The 26,898-nt window shown below is 44.0% G+C and overlaps 1 protein-coding gene and 1 non-coding gene across 7 annotated transcripts in view; one reads left to right on the top strand and one right to left on the bottom strand.

Moving 5' to 3' along the window:
* The first annotated feature begins 2,210 nt into the window (after positions 1-2,210).
* trnaq-uug (transfer RNA glutamine (anticodon UUG)) lies at positions 2,211-2,282 on the top strand. Its single transcript has one exon. It is a non-coding gene; the product is annotated as a tRNA-Gln (tRNA).
* A 2,558-nt stretch (positions 2,283-4,840) lies between these two features.
* Positions 4,841-26,898, bottom strand: part of LOC139564823 (tensin-2-like) — a 75,071-nt gene continuing 53,013 nt past the window's right edge. For 4 of the 6 annotated variants that reach the window (XM_071384671.1, XM_071384674.1, XM_071384683.1 and 1 more), the window contains 13 exons: positions 23,017-23,082; positions 22,813-22,929; positions 21,209-22,687; positions 20,915-21,071; positions 18,338-19,440; positions 17,992-18,120; positions 17,537-17,629; positions 12,780-12,857; positions 12,443-12,520; positions 11,852-12,020; positions 7,804-7,872; positions 7,162-7,188; positions 4,841-6,743 (listed from right to left, as the gene is read on the bottom strand). In XM_071384671.1, the coding sequence (XP_071240772.1) occupies positions 6,596-6,743; positions 7,162-7,188; positions 7,804-7,872; positions 11,852-12,020; positions 12,443-12,520; positions 12,780-12,857; positions 17,537-17,629; positions 17,992-18,120; positions 18,338-19,440; positions 20,915-21,071; positions 21,209-22,687; positions 22,813-22,929; positions 23,017-23,082 (3,713 nt within the window). In that variant the 3' untranslated portion in view covers positions 4,841-6,595. Of the gene's footprint in view, positions 6,744-7,161; positions 7,189-7,803; positions 7,873-11,851; positions 12,021-12,442; positions 12,521-12,779; positions 12,858-16,992; positions 17,390-17,536; positions 17,630-17,991; positions 18,121-18,337; positions 19,441-20,914; positions 21,072-21,208; positions 22,688-22,812; positions 22,930-23,016; positions 23,083-26,898 lie in introns of those variants that run through there. The other 2 variants (XM_071384679.1, XR_011672829.1) reach the window with 2 other exon arrangements.

Raw genomic sequence — 26,898 nt, 5'->3', positions numbered from 1 at the left:
TAAAGTAATCCTTCTAACCCCCCCCCCCTTAAAAGAGTTAGATGCACTATTGTAAAGTGGTTGTTCCACTGGATATCATAAGGTGAATGCACCAATTTGTAAGTCGCTCTGGATAAGAGCGTCTGCTAAATGACTTAAATGTAATGTAAATGTTGTGAATTTGTTAGATTACTTGTTAGATATTACTGCACTGTCTGAACTAGAAGCACAAGCATTGCTACACTCGCAATAACATCTGCTAACCATGTGTATGTGACCAATACAACTTGATTTGAAATATTTGGCATGGGTCCTCAGATCCTCAAAAGTTTCTACAGCTCCACCATCGAGAGCATCCTGACTGGTTGCATCACTTCCTGGTATGGCAACTGCTCGGCCTCCGACCGCAAGGCACTACAGAGGGTAGTGTGTACAGCCCAGTACATCACTGGGGCCAACCTTTCTGTCATCCAGGATCTCTATACCAGGCGGTGTCAGAGGAAGGCCCTAAAAATTGTCAAAGACTCCAGCCATCCTAGTCATAGACTGTTCTCTCTGCTACTGCACAGCATACGGTACCGGAGCACCAAGTCTAGGTCCAAGAGGCTTCTATACAGATTCTAACCCAAAGCCATAAGACTCCTGAACATCTAATCTAATGGCTACCCAGACTTTTTGCATTTTGCACTGAAACTGCATCCAGATTATTTCAGTTTAAGGGCTCCTTCAATGTAGTCTTGAGTTCCTCCATGGAATGAAGCTATGGCTACACGACAGGAGGACAGGATCCCTGAAGATGTCACAGCACACAGGACAGGATAAATCATTTTCTTGGAGAATGTTTGGAAGACATAAAAAAAAAATCCTAGTCACAATCCTCTGAAATGGCCTCTGAAGGGAGGAGAAATGCCTAACGCTAGGCTACTTCAGTTTTATTTAGTCAGACGTGCTTTCAAATCTCAGTATTGATGCCATTTCCTCCTACTCTTCGGGGGTTGATTTCTTGTAGACGTTGGAGTACGTTTGAGTCCTGTATCGTATTCTATGTCGAACATAGATAGCAGGTAAATTACACCTATAGCTGATACAAGATGAATGTTAGTGTGAGCCGAGGGACTTTACCCTGGACAGTTGTCATGAGTTCACATGAGTCAGTCACATGAATTGTTAAGTATTATATGTCTTGAAGATGACTTATCACTGGGCAGAACCCTCCCCCAACTCTCTCTCACACACATAAAGCATTAATGCACACACACATATTATGGGATTTTCCAGTCAGAACATACTTTTCTGTCAATGGGAAAGGATGCAATTAACAAGTCTTTGTTTGGAATGTTCACAAGGGCCAACAAGTCTTTTTATTCACAATTCCCAGCTTTAACAAATCCATAAATACTGGCCATATAAAGCATAAGTATAGTTTGTGGGCCTAATTAGACCCAAATATGTATTATTTACTGAATCTTCCTCTTGTTGAGCATTATATTACTGGTGACCCAGGCCTAACCCTGGGTCGTAACTCTCTAGCCCCCTCTACAGACTATTTACAACTTAAGCCGCAATATTATAGCCAGGGCTAAGAAAGCAATGCCATCATGTACCTGCAGCAAAACCACACTTACAGCAGAGCTAGCTAGCTAATAGAACGAAAAGGACGGCGATTAGAATGTTTTGCCTGCTATAGTATGTCATGCAGAACCCGAGATTCGTCTTCTACATTTAGGGACCTGCTTGTGGGATTGCCTTTTTTGGTTAAATTTAGCTAACTAGCCAACAGCCAGCATAAATATGCTAGCGTTAGCTGGCTAGCTAGCTAGTGACTTTTGCTAGTTAGGACAAATATCAACACCCTCAGCTAGCTGTTGAAAGCAGAAGCGAAGACGACAAATACATGTTTATTATTTGTCTTATTATTTGTTAGCAAGCTACGTAGGAAAACACTTCGGGAAAAGCTAGCTACCATGCTGCTCTAATATATACAGTACGCTAGCTGTTCAACTAAGCTAGCTAATTAATTTGCTTGTTTGGTAGCTAGCAATGTCTCTTTCTTTTGCCTAGCATTTCGGTATGCAGGTTTTTGCAATTCCACGTTGTAAATGTCTGTTGTCAAAGTTGCTACTGAATTGCATTACCGACGCACGAGTAGCTTAACAGCTACTTGTAAAGTGTTAGACGGCACGTGCATGTACCGGATAAGAACCCAGGTTTTAGCTATTTGTGCTGTGAGTGGTCCTATGGTGTAATGGTTAGCACTCTGGACTTTGAATCCAGCGATCCGAGTTCAAATCTCGGTAGGACCTCGTCATTTTGATTTAAAATATCCTAACAGTTACACAAATATTATGGACACTGAAATTATTGGTAGTTATCTCAGATGTGGATTTGTTGTCTCCTGTCAAAAGGTAAAATACAACAGTTTAAAATACAACAGTTGGTGGGTCTTCTGTACTAGGGCCCCCCAAGTTTTCTGAGCAAAGAAATATAATAAAAAAATACGTTTTTTAAATAATTTGTATTTTCATTGTTGGACATAATAGACTGTAAAACAGGCAATCTGCTCCAATTGATTTTAATTTAAGAAATCTTCTAAAGTATTCCCACGCATAATAAAGAGACGTGATCGTTTACACACGTAAGCAAGGTTTGAAATGATTATGTTATAGTCAAAACATATTTTGGACTTCTCGCGGTTAATTTGCAGTTTCCAAATTATTTGTAATTATGTTCCAGCCCCCGTCCACCCCTTCAAGAAAGAAATAGGCCCGCAGCTGAATCTAGTTGATGATCCCTGCTATAGATTCAGTGCCTTCAGAAAGTATTCATACCCCTTGATTTATTTGACATTTTGTGTTACAGCCTGGATGAAATTTATATTTTTTCGTCACCCATCAACACACAATACCCCATAATGATTAAAGTAAAACATGTTTAAAGAAATCTTAAATACAGAAATATCTATTTTACGTAGGTATTCACACCCCAAGTCAATACATGTTAGAATCATCTTTGGCAGCGATTACAGCTGTGAGTTTCTGGGTAAATCGAAGAAATTTGCACACCTGGATTGTACAATATTTACACATTATAATTTAATTCTTCAAGCTGTGAAGTTGGTTGATCATTGCTTGACAGCCATTTTCAAGCTGATTTAAGTTAAAACTGTAACTAGGCCACTCTAGAACATTCAATGTCACCTGGGTAAGCAATTCCAGTGTATATTTGGCCTTGTTTTAAGTTATTGTCCTGCTGAAATGTGAATTTGTAACCGTGTCTGTTGGAAAGCAGACAACCAGGTTTTCCTCAAGGATCTTGTATGTGCTTAGCTCTATTCCATAATTTTTGTAATCCTAAAAAACTCCCTACTCCTTCCCGATGACCATCATACCCATAACATGTGGCCACCACCTTGCTTGAAAATATGAATAGTGGTACTCCGTTATGTGTTGTGTTGGATTTACCCCCAACATAACTCTTTCTATTCAGGACAAAGTTCATTGCTTTGGCATATTTTTTTTCAGTTTTACTTCAGTTCCTTATTGCAAACAGGATGCATGTGTTGGAATATTTTTATTCTGTACAGGCTTCCTTCTTTTCACTGTCATTTAGGTTAGTATTGTGGAGTAAATACAATGTTGATCCATCCTCAGTTTTTTCCTATCACAGCCATTAAACTGTGTAAATGTTTTAAAATCACCATTGGTCATGGTGAAATCCCAGAGCGGTTTCCTTCCTCTCTGGCAATTGAGTTAAGACGCCTGTATCTTTGTAGGGACTGGGTGTATTGATACACCATCCAATAGGTGTCCTCCTTTGCAAGGCATTGTAAAACCTCTCTGGTCTTTGTGGTTGAATCTGTGTTTGAAATTCACTGCTCGACTGCGGGGCCTTACATATAATTGTATGTGTGGGGTACAGAGATGAGGTAGTCATAAAAGTAATTTCCTCACCATCTTAAATAAGCATGCCCCTTTCAAAGAAATGTAGAACTAAGAACAGATATAGCCCTTGGTTCACTCCAGACCTGACTGCCCTCGACCAGCACAAAAACATCCTGTGGCTGGCCATGCTTTCCTCCTGGCTACCCCAACTCCGGCCAACAGCTCGCCCTCGCTACATATTCGTCGCCAGACCTCATACCTCATTGTTTTTTACTTTTTTGCTAATTTGCACATCAGTATTTCTACTTGCACATTATCATCTGCACATCTATCACTCCAGTGTTAATTTGCTAAATTGTAATTACTTCACTACTATTGGCCTATTTATTACCTTACCTCCTTACTCCATTTGCATACACTGTATATAGATTTTTCTATTGTGTTATTGACTGTACATTTGTCTATCCCATGTGTAACTCTGTTGTTTTTTATCGCACTGCTTTGCTTTATCTTGGCCAGGTCGCAGCTGTAAATGAGAACTTGTTCTCAACTGGCCTACCTGGTTGAATAAAGGTGAAATAAAAAATGATGTAACTTGTTGAGCAAATCTCTACTCTTGAACTTATTTAGGCTTTCCTTAACAAAGGGGTGAATAGTTATTTACAAGACGTTTTTTATTAATTCGTCAACATTTCTAAAAAACATAATTCCACTTTGACATTATGGGATATTGTGTGTAGGACAGTGACACAAAATCTATATTTAATCCATTTGAAATTCAGGTTGTAATAAAATGTGGAGAAAGTCAAGGGGTGTGAATACTTTCTGTAGGCACTGTAAATGGTTTACCACCACTAAACATAGCTCTAGTATGTTTTTATTGGTTCTAAAGGCCTATTAGTATTTTGATGGATCTAATAAAATCCCTTGGAAATATCACAACATTTTTGTAAGGTAATTGCAATTAAGGCAGACAGAACACATTTCCCCCCAAACCTTTATTTACTAAATTTGTTAAAAATATCAATGTTTTTCTTATACTGCTTTGTTATAAACTTTACCAGAGACTGAAAATATATCATAAACTCCATATGAAAAATACAAACAATAAATCATTAATCTAAATACTGTAACGATTGTCATGTAAAACACTCGATAACAAAACAGCACAAAAAAAGTATACAGGAATCAAGCCTCAATAATAAAGTATTCCTTTACAAAACATAATATGAGTGCTTGGTTGTCTATGGCTTCAGCATTATTTATGGCTATACAGTATGTTTGGTTTAATACAAAGCAAATTGCATCATAAAACTCCCCCCAAAATTTGGCTCAAGATAATACTAGTTCAATCTATTCTGTCATGGTTTTCTTTTATCTTGCTGTAGCCCATCCTTTGAAGGATGTTCAGCTACGACTCATTTTAAGTTACAGTTGACTGCAAGGTTCACTAGCAGGTTGATTTAGTTGACATACAGTATGAAATATATCTAGATGTTTGAAAAATAAGTTTTAGGGGGGAAAATAAGAGTATTTTCTGATTCTTAATGCAAGGCCCATATAACTTGGGACATGGTGAGCTACGCTCACATTTATTAATCGCTACATTGAAGTGCATAACGCACCATTGTTAAATAAATACATAAACATAAGTGTAGGAAAGTTCTTCTATGGTTTGGAAAATATTCTTTGGGATATTGTGTGTAAATTTAAACTTTAATTTAAAAACGTCACAGTTCATCGTATCAACATAGCATTTAATAAACTCTTCAAATAGCTCTCTTTATATTCCTCTCCACAGGATCACTTGCTTTTCCTCTCTTTGGCATGCCAGCCCAATGTATCCACCTCAGTACTGGCATGATAGAAAAAAACATAATAAAGACTATGGTCATGTTCATTAGGGCACGCAAGGGAAAACATTTTAAAAAGGTTTCGGAACAGAAAATGAAAATGAGCAAGTCCAGGTTATCCTTTGTTTCAGTACATAATGAACACGACCCAGGATATGTTGCCATTCCAGTTAAATTATAAACGCAATAAAATGACTGCCAATCCGATTCCATTTCTGACATTCCATTACACTCACACACATTTACTATAACCAGCTTCTGCGCTGTTTTGTCCAACTCGTCAAAGAGGTTGACTATACAGAAATTGGGTAACATAATACTGACCAATAAAAAGTGATCTTCCAAATCTGCTTGTGTGCAAACTGGGTAGTCATTGACATTGTACAGGCTTTTTTATAAGGCTTGCCTATTTAAAATTACACATACTTCATAGTCATACAAATATGATTAAATGAAAGGTGATGGCAAACAGTAACTGAATGGACCCCCCCCCCAAAAAATATATAAATCTCACCCGGTAGAGGTGGTGTTAATCGACTCGCTTAACTGTAGAGGAAAAGCTTAACTCTATCACCTCCAAATATATTCTCTAACATTTCTAACGTACCGTCTTGATGGACATGATTCATGTCCAATCCTGTTCCTCTCCTGGACCAGTGGACAGCTATCTTCAAACATGAACACACACAAACACACACACACCAATTTGCAAACCCATACCCACCACCTTGTACACACACACTCACACCCACCACTTTGTACACACAAACACACCGACCAATTTGCAGAAACACATACCCAACCATTATCGCCCACCAATTTACACACTGTGACCCACACACTGTTATCCCCTGTTGTGGCTCTTGCTCTGGGGGCCCTAGCTCATCTGCGTTGCTGTTGGGGTCCCAGCATGACCTTGTTGATAAAGTTGACGATAGCCACAGCTGGCTGCTCCGGGTCCATCTCAGCAAACAGGTGACACACGTTCTCCGATGCGCTGCCCGTCCGCCTGGCCACAAAACCAAACACCCTACAGGAGAGAGGGATGATGAGAGAGAGAATGAGAGAGAAAGAGAGGGGGTGGGGGGTGAAAGGAGGTGAAGAAAGGGGACCAGAAAAAGGATGGAGTAGGAGATTAGTTCAACAGACAGGTGAATCAAAGAGAGCAGGTTTTGTGGTTGTTTTTAGATCTATGATGGTAGCAGAGTTCCCTTTTCAGTGCGCTCATTGTGTTCTTCTAATGAGAATCACGGATATGAGAAGAAACTGTGGGGCATCACTTGACTTATATTCACTTTAATGATCTTTTAAGGATCATTCACTGTAAGGATCAATTTGATAAAAGTCATATTTTCTAAAAGAGGATACTGTTTGATAAATTGCCATGCACACACACAATGCTATCCACACACACACAGACAAGCAGAGAGACACACACAAGCACTTACTTGCTTGACTTATCAGAATTAGTCCACCTGAAGCAGACAGACAGGCAGAGAGACAGGGACATAAAGACAAGGCTTAGATAATCACATGGATGCACGAGACAGATAGAGCTTCTCAAATACACCAAAAAGAGCAGTCATACAGTTACAGCTGTTGTACTTAACCAGAAAAAAATCATACTATAGTTGCACATTGCACAAACAGGTTTATACTGTACCAGTATTTAGAAACATGAATAGAAGTCCCTTCAAGCTGTAGCAGTCATAATAGCTCAATACAGGGTTAATACAGTTATTAACCCTACAACATTTAGCCACAACAGGGTTGGGATCAATTAGATTTGAAATAACATTGAACGAGATGAATTGACCCCAAACCCTAAACTACAATGCAATATCTGTTTACCAAATGAAGCAGTGTTTAGAAATGACAAAACACAAGGTCAACTTCGCTACATAGCTAAAGACCCTTATGGTCTGTATTTGCTCAACACATAATTTTTCACTGTTCACTCGGTGGTATTCACATAGAAACACGATCTATGTGACAGTGGTTGCATATAGGCATAAAGCCAGAGTGTCAGAACCTATCGTTCCATGTGTTGTCTAAAGGTTACTCTAACGTTTGCCTGACGTTGGGCCCACCTCTGATCCTGAGGCTCCACGCTGCTGAAGGTCACACTGTTGATGGGGTAGTGTCTCCTGAAAAATAGTCTGCATAGAGGAAAAGATAGGAAAGGTGGGTAAAAAGAGATGGGGGGGAAAAAAACATCAGAGGATGACATACCTAAACAAGAAGATAGCTTTACGGAGGTAAAGTTCCATTAAAAGTTAGAAAGTTCCTGAGTTAGAATACCACATGATAAGCTGTAGACCATGCTATTTACCAAGAGAGTTTTCATCTATATTTTTCGTAGCCGTCTATTTACCACCACAAACCGATTCTGGCACTAAGACCGCACTCAACGAGCTGTATAGGGCCATAAGCAGAGAAGAAAATGCTCACCCAGAGGCGGCGCTCATAGTGGCCGGTGATTTTAATGCAGGAAAAATGAAAAATGTTTTACCTAGTTTCTACCAGCATGCCACCTGTGCAACAAGAGGTGAAAAAACTCTAGACCACCTTTACTCCACACAAAGAGACACATACAAAGTTCTCCTTCACCCTCCATTTGGCAAATCTGACAATAAATCTATCCTCCTGATTCCTGCTTACAAGCAAAAATTCCGACAGGAAGTAACAGTGACGCGCTCAACACGGAAGTGGTCCGATGAAGCGGATGCTAAGCTACAGGACTGTTTTTCTAGCACAGAATGGAATATGTTCCAGGATTCATCCGATGGCATTGAGGAGTTTACCACATCCGTCACCGGCTTCATTAATAAGTGCATTGATGACATTTGTCCCCACAGTGACCGTACGTACATATCCCAACTAAAAGCCATGGATTACAGGCAACATCCGCAATGAGCTAAAGGCTAGAGCTACCGCTTTCAAGGAACGGGACACTAACACGGATGCTTATAAGAAATCCCGCTATGCCTTGCGACAAACCATCAAACAGGCAAAGCGTCAATACAGGACCAAGATTGAATCCTACTACATCGGCTTTGATGCCCGTCGGATGTGGCAGGGCTAGCAAACTACCACAGATTACAAAGGGAAACCCAGCCGCGAGCTTTCCAGTGATGGGAGCCTACCATACGAGCTAAATCCCTCCTATGCTCGTTTCCAGGCAAGCAACACTGAACCATGCATGAGAGCACCAGCTGTTACGGACGACTGCGTGATCAGCCAATGTGAGTAAGTCCTTTAAACAGGTTAACATTTCCAAGCCCACAGACGGATTACCAGGACGCGTACTCAGAGCATGCGCTGACCAGCTGGCAAGTGTCTTCAACATTTTCAACCTCTCACTGACCCAGTCTAATACCCACATGTTTCAAGCAGACCACCATAGTCCCTGTGCCCAAGAATGCCAAAGTACCCTGTCTAAATGACTATCGTCCCATAGCACTCACATCTGTAGCCATGAAATGCTTTGAAAGGCTGGTCATGGCTCACATCAACACCATCATCCCAGATACTCTGGACCCACTCCAATTCGCATACCACCCCAACAGATCCACAGATGAAGCAATCTCTATTGCTCTCCACACTACCCTTTCCCACCTGGACAAGAGGAACACCTACGTGATAATGTTGTTCACTGACTACAGTTCAGTGTTCAACACCAAAGGGCCCTCCAAACTCATCACTAAACTAAGGACCCAGGGATTAAACACCTCCCTCTACAACTGGATCCTGGACTCCCTAACGGGCCACTCCCAGGCAGTGAAGGTAGGCAACACATCCACTACACTGACCCTGAACACGGTGGCCCCTCAGGGGTGCATGCTTGGTCCCCTCCTGTACTCCCTGTTTACCCACAACTACGTGGCCACACATAACTCCAAAATTGTCATTAACTTTGCAGACGACTCGACGGTGGTAGGCCTGATCACAGACGACGATGAGACAGCCTACAGGGAGGAGGTCAGAGACCTGGCAGTGTGGTGCCAGGACAACCACATTTCCCTCAACGTCAGCAAGGCAAAGGAGCTGATTGTGGACTACAGGAAACAGAGGGCTGAGCACGCCCCCATCCACAGAACTGTAGTGGAACAGGTCGAGAGATTCAAGTTCCTCGGTGTCCACATCACTAAGGAATTATCATGGTCCACACACATACCAACAGTCATGAAGAGGGCACAGCACCACCACTTCCTCCTCAGGAGACTGAAAACAATTGGCATAGGTCCTCAGATCCTCAAAAAGTTATAGTTGCACCTTTGAGAGCAGCTTGACTGGCTGTATCACTGCTTGGTATGGAAAATGCTTGGCATCTGACCGCAAGGTGCTACAGAGGGTAGTGGGTACGACCCAGTACATCACTGGGGCCCGAGCTCCCGGTCATCCAGGACCTCTTTACCAGGCGGTGTCAGAGGAAGGCCCTAAAAATGGTCAAAGACTCCAACCACCCAAGTCGTAGACTGTTCTCTCTGCTACCACACGGAAAGTGGTACCGATGCACCAAGTCTGGAACCAATGGGACCCAGAACAACTTCTAACCCAAGTAATACGACTGCTAAATAGTTAGTTAAATAGTTAACCAATAGCTACCTGGAATATCTGCATTGACCCTTTTGCACTAACTCTTGACTCATCACATAATCTGCTGTTTCTGTGGACACCCCTTCAAATGAGTGGATTCGGCTATTTCAGCCACACCCGTTGCTGACAGGTGTATAAAATTGAGCACACAGCCATGTAATCTCCATAGACAAACATTGGCAGTAGAATGGCCTTACTGAAGAGCTCAGTGACTTTCAATGTGGTACAGTCATAGGATGCCATCTTTCCATCAAGTTAGTTCGTCAAATTTCTGCCCTGCTAGAGCTGGCCTGGTCAACTGTGAGTGCTGTTGTTGTGAAGAGGAAACATCCAGGAGCAACAACAAGCTCACAGAACGGGATCGCAGAGTGCTGAAGCACGCAGGACGTAAAAATCGTACCTCCTCGGTTGCAACACTCACTCCCGAGTTCCAAACTACCTCTGGAAGCAACGTCAGCACAATAAACTGTTCGTTGGGAGCTTCATGTTATGGGTTTCCATGGCCGAGCAGCCGCACACAAGCCTAAGATCACCATGTGCAATTTCAAGCGTCGGCTGGAGTGGTGTAAAGCACTCCGCCATTGGACTCTGGAGCAGTGGATAAGTGTTCTCTGGAGTGATGAATGAAGCTTCACCATCTGGCAGTCGGACGGGCGAATCTGGGTTTGGCAGATGCCAGGAGAATGCTACCTGCCCAAAAGCATAGTGCCAACTGTAAAGTTTGGTCGAGGAGGAATAATGGTCTGGGGCTGTTTTTCATGGTTCGGTCTAGTTCGCTTAATTCTAGTGAAGGGAAAACGCTACAGCTTACAATGAAATTCTAGACGATTCTGTGCTTCCAACTTTGTGGCAACAGTTTGGGGAAGGCCCTTTCCTGTTTCAGCACGACAATGCCCCCATGCAAAAAGCGAGGTCCATACAGAAATTGTTTGCCGAGATCGGTGTGGAAGACCTTGACTGGCTTGCAGAGCCCTGACCTCAACCCCAATGAACACCTTTGGGATGAATTGGAACGCCGACTGTGAGCCAGGCCTAATTACCCAACATCGGTGCCTGACCTCACTAATGCTCTAGTGGCTGAATGGAAGCAAGCCCCCGCAGTAATTCTCCATCTAGTGGAAAGCCTTCCCAGAAGAGTGGAGGCTGTTGTAGCAGCAAAGAGGGGATCAACTACATATTAATGCCCATGATTTTGGAATGAGATGTTTGAGGAGCAGGTGCCCACATACTTTTGGTCATGTAGTGTATGTACATATCTACCTAAATTACTTCGTACCCCTGCACGTCGGTACTGATACCCCGTGTATGTAGCAAAGTTATCGTTACTCATTTTGTATTTCTTCCTTGTGTTATTCTTTTTCTAATTTTCTATTACTTATATATTTTTTTCTCTGCATTGCTGGGAAGGACGCCTTAGTAAGCATTTCACTGTTAGTCTACATCTGTTGTTTCCAACGCATGTGACAAAAAAAATTACTTGATTTTGGATGTAAACAGACTAGGTTCGGCAGGAGTAGGCCTAATCCAGGTAGTACACACCTTCTCTGGCTGTCGGTCAGCGTGATACCCTGAGTGGACACTTTGAAGTGGACCACTGTGGCTGTGGGCCGAGGACTCTGGGTCAGAGTGCACCTGGTCGCCTTGGAGACAGCTTGAGGCCCGGTCAGTGACTCTGTCTCCACAGAGTTCAGGTAGAGTACGTTACAGGCTGGAGGGAAATAGGGATGGAGAGAGGGAGAAAAAGGAGGAGAGAGAAAGAGAGGGGGAGTGAGAGAGATGGAGGGGGGGGGGTGAGAGAGATGGAGGGAGGGAGAGGTTAGGGAGAGAGAAAGAGAGAGAGGGAGATTAGGAATGATGGATTTCCATGGATTAACATGAGCAGTATTTAGAGATGGAATTAGGTCAGGTCACACCTACACAAGGCAAACCTAACTTGAGAGGAGCTTGCCGAGCTTAATGCAATGATAGACAGTGAGTGTGGATTGACGTAAATGGGGTGGGTATATTTGCTAAATCATGCTAGCATTCCACACTGTTTTCCTATCTCTCGGTGGTGATTCAGGTACCTTGAGCAACCACTACTGGCGAAAGCCTGCATTGCAGCTGTATTTGACCCTTGAACTCTCTCACCTGCACCCTGTTTGAGGAGGTCCGCTGCAGTACTGGTGTTGCTGGAACTATGCATCTCCTGCAGCTCTCCAACCAGATCTGGAAAACAGTGACGTTAGGACAACATTTTCCCATGACTCACCTTAAAACCATGCAGACACTGTGTACATACATACACAACACAAACAAACACATAACACACTCCCAATACACACTTCACATGCACCCCATACACTTTCTGTAAATTGTATATCGTGTATTGCACACATATAGCTTATGCACTATTGATATAAACATGTAGTATCTGCCCCATATTGTTAGATAAAAAGTTGCTCCTTTGAAACATATAGGGATTTACCTTTCTCTGGGATGCACAGGGCACATGGCAGGGAGATAGGAGTGATGGAGTGCTGGTACACTAAGGCAGATAAACTTCCTAAAACACATACGCATATCAGATCAGCACAGGTAAAGGAGAGGAGATGAGGAAGGGAAGTTCCCATTTTCACAATAAATCAAATCAAATTTGTCACATGCTCCGAATACAGCAGGTGTAGACCTTACGTGAAATGCATACTTACAAGCCCTTATCCAACAATGCAGTTCAAGAAAGAGTTAAGAAAATATTTACTAAATAAACTAAAGTTAAAAATAATTTAAATAAAAAGTGACACAATAAATATAACGAGTTTATATACACGGGGTACCGATACCGAGTCATTCTGCGGGGGTACAGGTTAGTCGAGTTATTTTGTACATTTAGGTAGGGGTAAAGTGACTAGGTAAAGTGACTATGCATAGATAATAAACAGCGAGTAGCAGCAGTGTAAAAACAAAGGGAGGGGGCGGGTGTCAATGTAAATGGGCGGATGGCCATTTGATTAATTGTTCTGCAGTCTTATGGCTTGGGGGAAGAAGCTGTTAAGGATCCTTTTGGTCCTAGACTTGGCGCTCCGGTACCGCTTGCCGTGCGGTAGCAGAGATTACAGTCTATAGCTGTGTTCAAATACCCATACTAACATACTGTATACTACATACTTAATGAGTATATACTACATACCATTAGTTAATTTTAGTATACTGTAAACGGAACAGTATCCCTTTCAGTTGAGCGTACTAGCTTATCGCCAGTCTCCCAGAAGTTGATGCTGTTGCTATGCAACCTCTTGCTAGCTAACTAGCATAACAAATTACTAGTTAGACATTTTACGATTTCGGGTGTGTCCTTAAATTCAATCTGGAGTGCCAGAGTGCGCTCGTTGTCAGATTGTCCGTTTGTAAATTCAGAGCGTTTGGCTCTCAGAGCGCACACTGGACGCTCAGGCCGAGGAGTAGGGTTGATTTGAGCGTTCTGACCTTACAACGGTAGTCAAGCACCCAAGCTAACGTTGGCTAGCTACTTCCAGACACAAATGAGTGACCACTCTGACCATTTTACTCGCCTTAGCAGAGCTGGTTAGGCTGTTTTCATGTTATACAGAGCGTTGGTGACTGTTGCTGGAAACAATTTAATTACGCATTTTTGCCGACGATAACTGACACCAGCCATATCAAACCGGTGTTGAGCGCTTGTAAATTAATTAATCTGGCTCTGGTACACTCAGACAAGAGTGCTCTGAAATCGGAGAAGATAGCCAAAGCGAATTTATGAAAGCACCCGAATGTCCATTGAGAACCCACAACGACTACACAATTTAGCTAAAAGTTGGGTAATTAGATAGCATATAGTTTATATACTGGCAAGTGTGATGTTTATGTAGCCAATTTACGTTAGGTAACTAGCTAACAAACCGGTACATACTGCTGTAATGATATGCTATGTGGTTCGTAAGGACAGCGTAGCTAACAAATTGTCCGCCAACATAACGTGCAAGGTAACTTATTTGAAAAGTAATTACTTGATTACATTGCTCAACAATTTTTAACATTTGCCATACTGAGTTAAAGCAATGAATTTGTAAACACTATCGCTATCATATTTACCGCCATTTTCTTAAAATCTGAAACGATGTGAAGCCACGCCCATTTCCTGAAGAATTGCATTATGGGCCCTAAAGTACGGAAAATCTGCGTGTATACTTCATATTTTGGCGAATATACATCCGGGAACTTTTGGCATACTAACTATATCCATACTATGACCAATAAGCATAATATATACTAAATTCACGTCACAAATAGTATGGTTAGTATGGGTAATATGAGTATTCGAACACAGCTTATGATTTGGTTGACAGAATTTTTTGGCCTTCCTCTGACACTGCCTAGTATATAGGTCCTGGATAGTAGGTAGCTTGGCCCCAGTGATGTACTGGGCCGTATGCACTACCTTTTGTAGCGCCTCAGATGCCGAGCAGTTGCCATACCAGGCGGTGATGCAACTGGTCAGGATGCTCTCGATAGTGCATGCTGTAGAACTTTTTGAGGATCTGGGGAACCATGCCAAATCTTTTAAATCTCCTGAGGAGGAAAAGGTGTTGTCGTGCCCTCTTCACGACTGTCTTGGTGTGGTTGGACCATGATAGTTTGTTGGTGGACACCAAGGAACTTGAAACCCCCTCCACTACAGCCTGCCAATGTTAATGGGGGCCTTTTCAGCCCGCATTTTCCTTAGTCCACAATCAGCTCCTTTGTCTTGCTCACATTGAGGGAGAGGTTGTTGTCCTGGCACAACTGCCAGGTTTCTGACCTCCCTATAGGCTGTCTCATCGTTGTCGATGATCAGGCCTACCACTGTTGTGTCGTCAGCAAACTTATTGATGGTGTTGGCCACGCAGTTGTGGGTGAAAAGGGAGTACAGGAGGGGACTAAGCACGCACCCCTGAGGGGTCCCGGTGTTGAGGATCAGCATGGCAGATGGGTTGTTGCCTACCCGTCAGGAAATTCCTGGATCCAGTTGCAGAGGGAGGTGTTTGGTCCCATGGTCCTTAGCTTAGTGATGAGCTTTGTGGGCACTATGGTGTTGAACGCTGAGCTTTAGTCAATGAATAGCATTCTCACATAGGTGTTCCTTTTGTCCAGGTGGGAAAGGGCAGTGTGGAGTGCGATTGAGATTGCATCATCTGTGGATCTGTTGTGGCGGTATGTGAATTGGAGTGGGTTTCCTGGATGATGGTGTTGATGTGAGCCATGACTAGCTTTTCAAAGCACTTCATGGCTACCGACGTGAGTGGTAGGCAGGTTACCTTGGGCACAGAGACTATGGTGGTCTGCTTGAAACATGTAGGTACTACAGACTCGGTCAGGGGGAGGTTAAAAATGTCGGTGAAGACACTTGCCAGTTGGTCCACGCATGCTTTGAGTACATGTACCTGGTAATCTGTCTACCTGTTTAAAGGTCTTGCTCACATCGGCTACCGAAAGCGTGATGACACAGTCGTCCAGAACGGCTGGTGCTCTCATGCATGCTTCAGCGTTGCTTGCCTCGAAGCGAGCATAAAAGGCATTTAGCTCGTCTGGTAGGCTCCCGTCACTGGGCAGCTCGCGGCTGAGGTTCCCTTTGTAGTCTAATAGTTTGCAAGCCCTGCCACATCCGACGAGCGTCGGAGCCGGTGTAGTATGATTCAATCTTAGTCCTGTATTGATGCTTTGCCTGTTTGATGGTGTAGTGGTATTTCTTCTATAAGCGTACAGATTAGTGTTGCGCTCCTTGAAAGCGGCAGCTCTAGCCTTTAGCTCGGAGCGGATGTTCCCTGTAATCCATGGCTTCTGGTTGGGATATGAATGTACGGTCACTGTGGGGACAATGTCGTCGATGCACTTATTAATGAAGCCGGTGGCTGAGGTGGTATACTCCTCAACGCCATTGGATGAATCCCGGAACATATTCCAGTCTTGGTTAGCAAAACAGTCCTGTAGCGTTGCATCCGCGTCATCTGACCACTTCCGTATTGAGCGAGTCACGGGTACTTCCGGCTTTAGTTTTTGCTTGTAAGCAGGAATCAGGTGGATAGAATTATGGTCAGATTTGCCAAATGGAGGGTGAGGGAGAGCTTTGTATGTGTCTCTGTGTGAAGTAAAGGTAGTCTAGAGTTTTTTCCCCCCTCTGGTTGCACGTGACATGCTGGTAGAAATTTGGTAAAACGGATTTAAGTTTGCCTGCATTAAAGTCCCCGGTCACTAGGAGCGCAGCTTCTGGATGAGCATTTTCTTGTTTGCTTATGGCCTTATACAGCTCGTTGAGTGCGGTCTTAGTGCCAGCATCTGTTTGTGGTGGTAAATAGACGGCTACGAATAATATAGATGATAACTCTCTTGGTAGATAGTGTGGTCTACAGCTTATCATGAAGTACTCTACCTCAGGCGGGCAATACCTCAAGACTTCCTTTATATTAGAAATAGCGCACCAGCTGTTATTTACAAATAGACACACACCCCGCTCCTCGTCTTACCAGACGTAGCTTCTCTGTCCTGCCGATGCACAGAATACCCAGTCAGCTCTATAGTATCTGTGTCGTTGTTCAGCCACGACTCGGAGAAATGTAGGATATTCTTAATCATAGATTATCCATTTTATTTTCCAGTGATTGCACGTTGGACAATAGTACTGATGGTAGTGGAAGTTTACTCACTCGCCTACGAATTCTCAGAAAGCAGCCCGACCTCCACCCCCCTTTTCTCCATTCTTCACGCAAATGACAGGGGTTTGGACCTGGTCTCGAGAAAGCAGTATATCCATCGCGTCGGACTCGTTAAAGTAAAAATCTTTGTCCAGTTCGAGGTGAGTAATCGCTGTTCTGATGTCCAGAAGCTCTTTTTGGTCATAGGAGACGGTAGCAGCAACATTATGTACAAAATTAGTTTAGAAAATCAGTTTCAAACAATGCGAAAAAAAAACAAGCAAAATAGCAGTTGGTTAGGAGCCCGTAAAACGTCAGCCATCCCCTCCGGCGCCATTATACACTAGAGTCGAGTAGAGCCGTACTGCGCTGGCCTGGTTATGCATCCACCATAGTTGCTGGAACCGTGCTGTGAAGACAATGTCAACTGAAAATATCTGAGCCAGCACAGTAGGTCTATGGTTTGGGTCTGCAGTGTACTGATAGTGTGAAAAGGGAATGATTGACGTAAATGTGAGGCCAACAGCGACATCTGCAGGATGGAAATAGGACTCACCGAAATAGGACTCGTTCTGACAGCCCTTTATCTTGACCCCCCGCGAGCCCGTCTCTATGAGGAAATGTCTGACTAGCTGCGCCTGAGAATCGACTGAGACAGACAGAGAAAAGGAGGGAGGAAGGAAGGAAGAGAAAGAGGGGGGGATAGGGAGGAAGAGAGAGACAGAATGAGAGGAGGGAGAGGGAGACCTCAATGAATGCTAGGTAGTTGTAGAAGACAACACCTTGCCATAGTATCAAGAAAAACTATGCTGGTCATAGTAGTGAACTACAGTGGTCATAAGTAGTGCACAATTGGCATTGCCCAATAAGAACGATCACCCTTTCTTTCGCTTAATCTTCCAACAAAATTAAATTATGATAAAGCAAAACAGTACAATGTCAGTAAACTGTTACATGAACCAAAATCATGACATTTGCCTTTTGGGAACAATAAATATTAATTGAATTTACGGCAAGCGTTGTTGACGTTGTTTGAAGGATGGCTGGCCACCTTGAGGGCCAGGCCGTAGGCCCCTTGGAAGGAGTTACTGTCCCGGATCAGGAAGGACCCTGGCTCCTTGTCCTTCAACACAGCGATGGCTACATGGAGGGAGAAGAAACACATATTATGGAAGAAATTAGTTACTAAGACTTTAATTTAGAAAATATACACTACAACAGTGTTTCTCAACTCCAGATAATATAGTACCAGATGTTTCCATATAAACACAGTTGCAATTGACATTAGATCATGTGTTGGGGACTATCCAAATAAAGTGAGACCCTTCAAAACCTCAGAAGAGGCCTGTACCCTTACCTTGGTCTCTTGAGATGCTAGGCTTGTACCAGAACTTGGAGCTGTCCTGGACAAACTTGGCATTGACCTTGCTGCTCTCCACCACCTCCTCTCTGACACCAGGGTGTGCCAGTCCTCGTCTGACAGATGGGGGGAGCTCCCCCACCGAGGGTGAGAAAGTGACCTGGAGGAGGCTGGACTGGGGAGAGAGACCCATGGGTCCTACGGCACCCAGAGAGGCCCTGAGAAGAGACTGTGAGCCGTAACCATTGGGGGACCCTGGCATGGAGGACAGGCGCCTCTTTTCGGGGAGCGGGGGCTGGGCGGCGGGGATGGTGACGGCGGTGTAGCCTGTGTAGGGGACGTGTGGCACGTTGAGTAGAGGGTAGTAATAGGACGCCAGGGGAAAGGTTGGGGTGTTGTACCCATCTGGGACAGGCGACGGGGGTTTGGGGTCGCTGTCACTCACATGGGTCAGTCTTCGCCCAGCTGGGTCCGTGGCCAATGGAGAGGGCTGAGGGGAGGGGCGTCGCTCTGGGGAGCCAATGTAAAGGTGCGGAGAGGGAGGGACAGAGCTGGGGCTGGAACAAGGGGTCAGGGATGTGCCACTGCCCTTTTCTGACAGGGGGTAGTCACTAGGGAGAGCGGTGCCATTGAGTTGCACTTGGACTGGGCCGAATGAATTCCTTGGGCTCGGGACGGAGGCGGCCTGAGTGGACATCTCAGTTCCGCTAGACCCCTTTGTTTCACTCTCTACAACCTTCAATTCTCCATCTTCAGCTGTAGTTGGAGGTGGATGCACACTTACAGTGTGCACTTGCGTTGAGCCAGTAGGGTTTACGCGTTCATTCGGCATCTGTATGGTCTCTTGGTTTTGTGTCTCCACCAATGTTGGTGGTGTCGTGGAGTGTCCATTCGGCAGTGTCCATTCGGTTTCTGGTGTGCTACTGTTACTGTTAGGCTCCCGCGTGGTGGAGTGGGAGGCTGAGGCTTCAGACATTGGAGCCACACTGAGGGACTCTATCAGCTGGGGCCCTTGACTTGGCTCCTGGGGGCCTGCTGGAGGACTCCAGGTGGAACCCTCGGTGTGGTCACACATCTTCTCTTCATCTTGCTTCTTCTCACTAGAGCAGAGATATTAGAATGTCAGTTTCTACTCATTGACACATTTAAAAAGTACTAAAGCCAACGTGATGACACAGTACAAGGAAATGCCAACAGTACAGGGAACATAGTATTTGTAAATACAAAAAATGTGTTTTGTGATAAAACCGAATTTAAAGAGAAAGACTGATATGCAAAAAGTTTGTATTCTTTAATTATTATATAAGGTGAAATGTATTTCAAGGACAAGTGGCATTGCCAGTTGTAATGTATTGACTTCAAAGTCACAGTAATCATTAAATACCCGTCCAGCATACAGTACATTACGTTATCACATAACAGTCAGTTCAAAATATATTGGCACCCTTGATAAAGATGAGCAAAAAATGCTGTATAAAATACTGAGCTATATTGTATGGTCAAAAACATTTGGAAATTATGTTGTTCTATACTAATACAATTGCACAGAGAAAGAGATTGTGTTTAACAAGTAATATTTATTTTCTCTCAAAAACATATGGGTAAAAATTATTGGCACCCCTGTTTTCAACACCTCACCTTGAGAGGAAAACAGAGTATTTTTCTCAAATGTTGTATGAGATTGGAGAACACTTTGGTAGTGATCTTAGACCATTCCTCCATACAGAATCTTCCCAGATCCTTGATATCTTCCATCTATGCTTATGGACTGCCCTCTTCAATTCAAACCACAGGGTTTCAATGGGGTTCAAGTCCAGAGACATTGCAAAATGTTTATTTTGTAGTCAATTTCTTTGTGGCTTTTGATGTGTGCTTGGGGCTATTGTCTTGCTGGAAGATCCACTTGCGGCCAAGTTTCAGCATCTTGGCAGAGGCAACCAGATTTTTGGGCTAAAATGTCCTGGTACTGGACATGATTCCATTGACCTTAACAAGGGCCCCAGGACCAGTAAAGTAAATTAAAATAGAGCTCTTTAGCCACGCACACCAGTGGTGGGTTTTGCATCGAAAGAAAGATGCATATGCAGAAAAGAACCCGATCTCTACTGTAAAATATGGTGGTGGATCTTTAATGTTATGGGGCTATTTTTCTTCCATGGGTCCTGGGGTCCTTGTTAACCCAGTATCAGACATTTTTGCAAAAAACCTCCCGCTATCATAACATTTGTTTTTTAGACAGCTGAAGAAAGCACACACATTTCCTTCAGGAAATTTACCTGTTGTGGTTTAGTCATTTATCTTAGCTTAGATGAAGTGTTCACTGCAGGCTGACTAGCATCTATTAAGTTACAAATGTCGAACAAATTAAATGCCCAAATCAACTTAAAGTATCTACAAAACGTTTTTTTTTTTTTTTTTTAAGAATAACTGTAAAATAAAAGGTTTTGGTTGTTGATTTTTTGAGAAATGTGAAGGGGGGCATCCGTTATACAGTAAATAAAATGTGTATGGCCTTTGTAGGGAAAATGCTAAACTGACCAAAGATCAGCAACTAGAGGCAACTTCAGCCTATACCTGGATACATAACTGCTGGTGATAGTTGTGTAGTCTGGATCAGAGTCTGATAAGGGGGTGGGGCAAGCGGGCTGTCTGTCAATCTCTGCTTGCCCCAATGACCCCTGGGAAGAACAGTCCTCCATACCCACAATGTTCTGCACCACCTCTGATACACCTAGAATGAGTGAGAGAGAAAAAATGAGGGAGGGAGAGTAAATGAGAGAGGGGAGAGTAAGAGAAAGAAGGTCCAGTTAGATCTGATCCATCTAGTGTAAACATGTGCATAATACAGTACCTGTATTATGCACTTACCAGTGTGTCCATCAGTCTGTTGCTGCCGGTCGGTGGGTGGTTCCAAGGGGGAGGCACCAGAGTTTGTGCCACCAGGGGGCAGGGGCGAGGCAGACCCGGACTGGTACCCCGAGGCGTACCCCCGGCTCCCGTGGCTCTCCGAGGGGGATACCTGCTGGTAGGGCTTGTAGGGGCAGGAGTGTAGGGGGGGTTGAGGGGTGTGGTACCCACTGCTGCCACAGGGGCTGTCCAGGAGGGGGTGGGGGCTGGGATACCCAGGCATGTTAGGGCCTAGCAGGAAAACAGAAGGGTCGTGACCTTGACCCAGAGGGGAGTGATGGCCTCTATAGGACGACATCCCTCCCACTGAACGCTGCCAAATCTCTGCCTCTCGCTCCGCCTCCCATAGATTCTCTGCCTCCCAAAGCTGAGAAGGCCCCTCCCTCCCCCGCCTCAACCCGGCATCCCTGTCCCACAGCTCAGAGTCCCGCCCTCGAGCCCAGTGTGGGCTCTGTGGTTGGTCCGGGCGCAGCGGGTGGAAGGCTCTGGCTGAAGCCGATTGGTGCCCTCGCCTGCAGGTGCAGTCCCGACATGGGCAGCCACCAGGGGGAGGAGCTGCCGGTCTGAAAAACATCTCCCTATATGGACTGGAGGGCAGCGATTGGTGGGAGACACGAGGGGAAAGGGGGGCGTGGGCGGGGTAATGAAAGAGCTGACATTCCTCCCCGCCGCAGAAGACCCTATTGGAGGCTGGGAGGGTGTGGGCGTGTGGGTGGACGTGTTCAGGGGCGGGGTAGGGGTAGCAGGAGCGATGGAGACAGGGTAAGGGGGGCGGGGGGTGTTCCCACGGCAACTCGGGCAGGGGATGGGCGCTATGGCGATGGCACAAGTCCAGGTGGGGCGAGAGAGGGCGAGGAGATGCAGGCTGCTGGGAGGGTAAGGCGGGAAGCGTTCGGCTCTTTGGATTCCCCTTGGTTCTGTTACAGCGGTCCATATAATGTCCATTTGCAAGGCATGGCTCCCTCTCTCTCACCCTCTCCCAACCCGGTGCCTCCCCACACCTCTGGCATCTCGAACCATGGCCAGCTGGAACGCAACATGACCGCTGCTCCCGCCTTGACCCTCCGTCCGGCACAGACTCTCTGTCATCCAAAATGGCCGTCTCCCTGTCCCTCTGTCTCACCCTATCCCTCTCTTCGCCCTCCCCCTCTATCCTACTCAGAAGACAGTCCATCTCTTTCTTCTCTTTCTCCAGACGGGACAGGGGGCGAGGAGGGGGTTCCTCCAGGTGTTCCGAGGGGGTGGAGGAGTGCCCCGAGTCGGAGCTGAGGGAAAGGGGCTGGGTTTGAGGCTGGGCCTGGGAAGGGGGCTTGTTTGTGGGGCTGCTTGGGGGGCATCCGTTGGGAGAGGCCCCAGAGGCACCGACAGAGCCCGGGCCCCGACGCTTCTTCACCTGGGCGTACAGACTGCCATCCAGGGGGCCCCGCGTGTGGGAGATGTCTGACAATTAGAGAGGGATACAGGGTTAGCTGTGAGTGTGTGTGTTCTCTCTGAGGTGTCCTGGTGGTATAGGTTTATGTGTGTGTGTGTGTGATATAGTGTGTGCGCGCGTGCTTCACCCTTACCCTCAATGCTATCCTGGTGGTGAAGGTTGAAGTTCTCATATGAGTCCCAGCGCACCACAGGGTCTGAAGTGCTGTAGTCCACTGTAACAGAGGGGTCATTCTTACGGTACTCTCGCCCTGTGAAGAGAGAGACGTAAGATATAAATCACACGCACGCACGTATAAAAACAATAAGTATGTTGTGTGCACACAAACGAGCAGTACCTTTCATTTTCTCTGGGCCGTAGGAGAAGATAAACTCCACTGTAGCATCTGGAGGGAACCGGTCATCTACAGAGAGATAAACATCACAGAAATCTCTCTCATTTCAGGGTTTTAGTGGCATGGGAAACATTGTCAAAGCAAGTGAACAAGAAAATAAACAAAAGTGAAATAAACAATAAAAGTTTACAGTAAACATTACACTCACAAAAGTTACAAAAGAATCCAGACATTACAAATGTTATGGTATGTGCAAATAGATAAAGTAGAAAAGGGAAAATAAATAAACGTAAATATGCGTTGCATTTACAATGTTGTTTGTTCACTGGTTGCCCTTTTCTTGTGACAACAGGTCACAAATCTTGCTGCTGTGATGGCACACTGGTATTTCACCCAATAGATATGGGAGTTTATCTAAATTGGGTTTGTTTTCAAATTCGTTGTGGATCTGTGTAATCTGAGGGAAATGTGTCTCTGATATGGTCATATATTTGGCAGGAGGTTAGGAAGTACATCTCAGTTTCCACCTCACTTTGTGGGCAGTGTGCACATAGCGTGTCTTCTCTTGAGAGCCAGGTCTGCCTATGGCGGCCTTTCTCAATAGCAAGGCTATGCTCACTGAGTCTATACAGTCAAAGCTTTCTTTAAGTTTGGGTCAGTCACAGTGGTCAGGTATTCTGTCACTGTGTTCTCTGTTTTTTTGTTAATTCTTTCCAATGTGTCAAGTAATTATCTTTTTGTTTTGTCATGATTTGGTTGTGTCTAATTGCTGTCCTGGGGCTCTGTGGGGTCTGTTTGTGAACAGAGCCCCAGTACCAGCTTGCTTAGGGAACTCTTCTCCAGGTTCATCTCTCTGTAGGTGATGGCTTTGTTATGGAAGGTTTGAGAATCGCTTCCTTTTAGGTGGTTGTAGAATTTAACGGTCTCTTTTCTGGATTTTGATAATTAGCGGGTATCGGCTTGCATTATTTGGTGTTTTATGTTGTACACAGTCTCAATTTGGTGTTTGTCCCATTTTGTGAATTCTTCGTTTAGCCAGATCCTAATTGGTATGTCGAATTTGATGTTCCTTTTGATGGCATAGAAGGCTCTTCTTGCCCTGTTTTTCAGCTCGTTCACAGGTTTGTGGAAGTTACCTGTGGCGCTGAGGTTTAGGCCGAGGTATTTATAGTTTGTGTGCTCTAGGGCAATGGTGTCTAGATAGAATTTGTATTTATGGTCCTGTCACAACTGGACCTTGTTTAGAACACCATTATTTTTGTCTTACTGTGATTTACTGACAGGGCCCAGGTCTGGGCAGAATATCTTGCTCCCGAGTGGCGCAGCATCTAAGGCACTGCATCTCAGTGCTAGAGGCGTCATTACAGACCCTGGTTCGATCCCGGGCTGTATCACAACTGGCTGTGATCAGGAGTTCGGCAGCGCACAATTGGCCCAGCGTCGTTCGGGTTAGGGGAGAGTTTTGTTCTTAACTAACTTGCCTAGTTAAATAAAGGTTAAATAAAATTACAAATCTAGATGCTGCTGTATGTCCTCCTTGGTTGGGGACAGAAGCACCAGATCATCAGCAGACATTTGACTTCAGATTCTAGTAGGGTGAGGCTCGGGTGCTGCAGACTGTTCTAGTGCCCTCGCCAATTCGTTGATATAAATGTTGAATGTGGGGCTTAAGCTGCATCCCGGTCTCACCCCACGGTCTTGTTGAAATAAATGTTTTTTTTTTGTTGCCAATTTTAACCGCACACTTGTTGTTCGTGTAGATGGATTTTATAATGTTGTATGTTTTTCCCCCAACACCACTTTCCATCAATACGTATAGCAGACCCTCATGCCAAATTGAGTCAAAAGCTTTTTTGAAATCAACAAATCATGAGAAGACTTTGCCTTTCTTTTGGTGTGTATGTTTTTTAATTTGAGTTTGCAGGGTGAATACGTGGTCTGTCGTATGGTAATTTGGTAAAAAGCCATTTGACATTTGCCCAGTACATTGTTTTCACTGAGGAAATGTATGAGTCTGCTGTTAATGATAATGCAGAGGGTTTCCCCAAGGTTGCTGTTTGTCAAATTTGTCTCCACTTTTGTGGATTGGGGTGATCAGTCCTTGGTTCCAAATATTGGGGAAGATGCCAGAGCTAAAAGGTTGATATTAAAGAGTTTAAGTATAGCCAATTGGCATTTGTGGTCTGTATATTTTATCATTTCATTTAGAATACCATCAACCCCACAGGCCTTTTTGGGTTGGAGGCTTTGTATTTTGTCCTGTAGTTCATTCAATGTAATTGGATAATCTAGTAGTTCTGGTAGTCTTTAATAGTTGATTCTAAAATGTGTATTTGATCATGTATATTTTTTGCTGTTTGTTCTTTGTTATAGGGCCAAAAAGATTGGAGAAGTGGTTTATCCATACGTGTCCATTTTGGATAACTGTTCCATAAAGTGTCCAATGTTGTTAGTCGTGTGGTTTGGCCTCAAACCACTAAGTGTGAGCAGAGCCTGCTGAGCATCTGGTACATGCCATTGGCTTGGGCCAGTGTAAGAGTGGGGGTTGGGCCTGTTTGCCTGCTCACGGCCTGGGCTTCAGCAGGCTATAGCCCTTGTCACGTATGCTTTTCTTTTAATCTTATACGCATGTATGATGATTTCATTAATCTGTGTCTATATTGCATGTGTGTATCTATTTCTGTAGCATAACTTAGTGCAATAGCATGGCTTGGCGGAGCTCTTGAATTATTTGGAGGTAGACGATGTGAATTGAACCATTTCAAGGAAACAAATTCTGGCGGAACGCAGATGTTTATCATTATTATTATTATTATTTTTTTAGAACAAGTCATTTTATCTGTTGAAATAAACATGTTACAAGATAAAAAATGTTCTGGAATATGTACTCTTGAATTATATTTAAAATACGTTAACTTGAAATGAAAACAGGGCTTGCTTTGAAAAATCTGTAATAACTCTAATGACAAATTTAATTGTAATGTTAGAATGTTAAGACATCATAATCGAAGATGGCAGCTCAAGCCATATTAATTTAATTTGAAAGTCCATGCCCATTCTATTTCATTGAATAAATAATTTTCCCCCCAAATTCAATTTTCTCCAGTGAGTTTTTCCTGGCTTCCGTTTTTCCCAGTTGTCACTCTTAAAATCACAAATTAACAGAACATTTTAATTACCCGTCAAAGGTTTGGACACACCTACTCATTCAAGGGGTTTTCTTTATTTTTACTATTTTCTTTATTGTAGAATAATAGTGAAGATATTAAAATCATGAAATAACACAAATAGAATCATGTAGTAACCAAAAAATACTGTTAATCAAATCAAAATATATTTTATATTTCACATTCTTCAAAGTAGCCACCCTTTGCCTTGATGACATCTTTGCACACTCTTGGCATTTTCTCAACCAGCTTCAAGAGGAATTCTTTTCCAACAGTCTTGAAGGAGTTCTCACATATGCTGAGCACTTGTTGGCTGCTTTTCCTTCACTCTGCGGTCCAACTCATCCTAAACCATTTCAATTGGGTTGAGATTGGGTGATTGTGGAGGCCAGGTCATCTGATGCAGCACTCCATCACTCTCTTTCTTGGTCAAATAGCCCTTACATAGCCTGGAGGTGTGTTGGGTCATTGCCCTGTTGAAAAACAAATGACAGTCCCACTAAGCGCAAACCAGATGGGATGGCACATCGCTGCAGAATGCTGTGGTAGCCATGCTGGTAAGTTGCCTTAAGTTCTAAATATATCATTGACAGTGTCACCAGCAAAGCACCCCCACACCAACTCCTCCATGCTTCACGGTGGGAACTACACATGCAGAGATAATCCGTTCACCTACTCTGCGTCTCATTAAGACACAGCGGTTGGAACCAAAAATCTC

The sequence above is a fragment of the Salvelinus alpinus genome, chromosome 2 (assembly GCF_045679555.1).
Source record: "Salvelinus alpinus chromosome 2, SLU_Salpinus.1, whole genome shotgun sequence".
In the NCBI taxonomy this organism is placed as follows: domain Eukaryota; kingdom Metazoa; phylum Chordata; class Actinopteri; order Salmoniformes; family Salmonidae; genus Salvelinus; species Salvelinus alpinus.
This window is presented reverse-complemented; position numbering and strand designations above follow the sequence as displayed.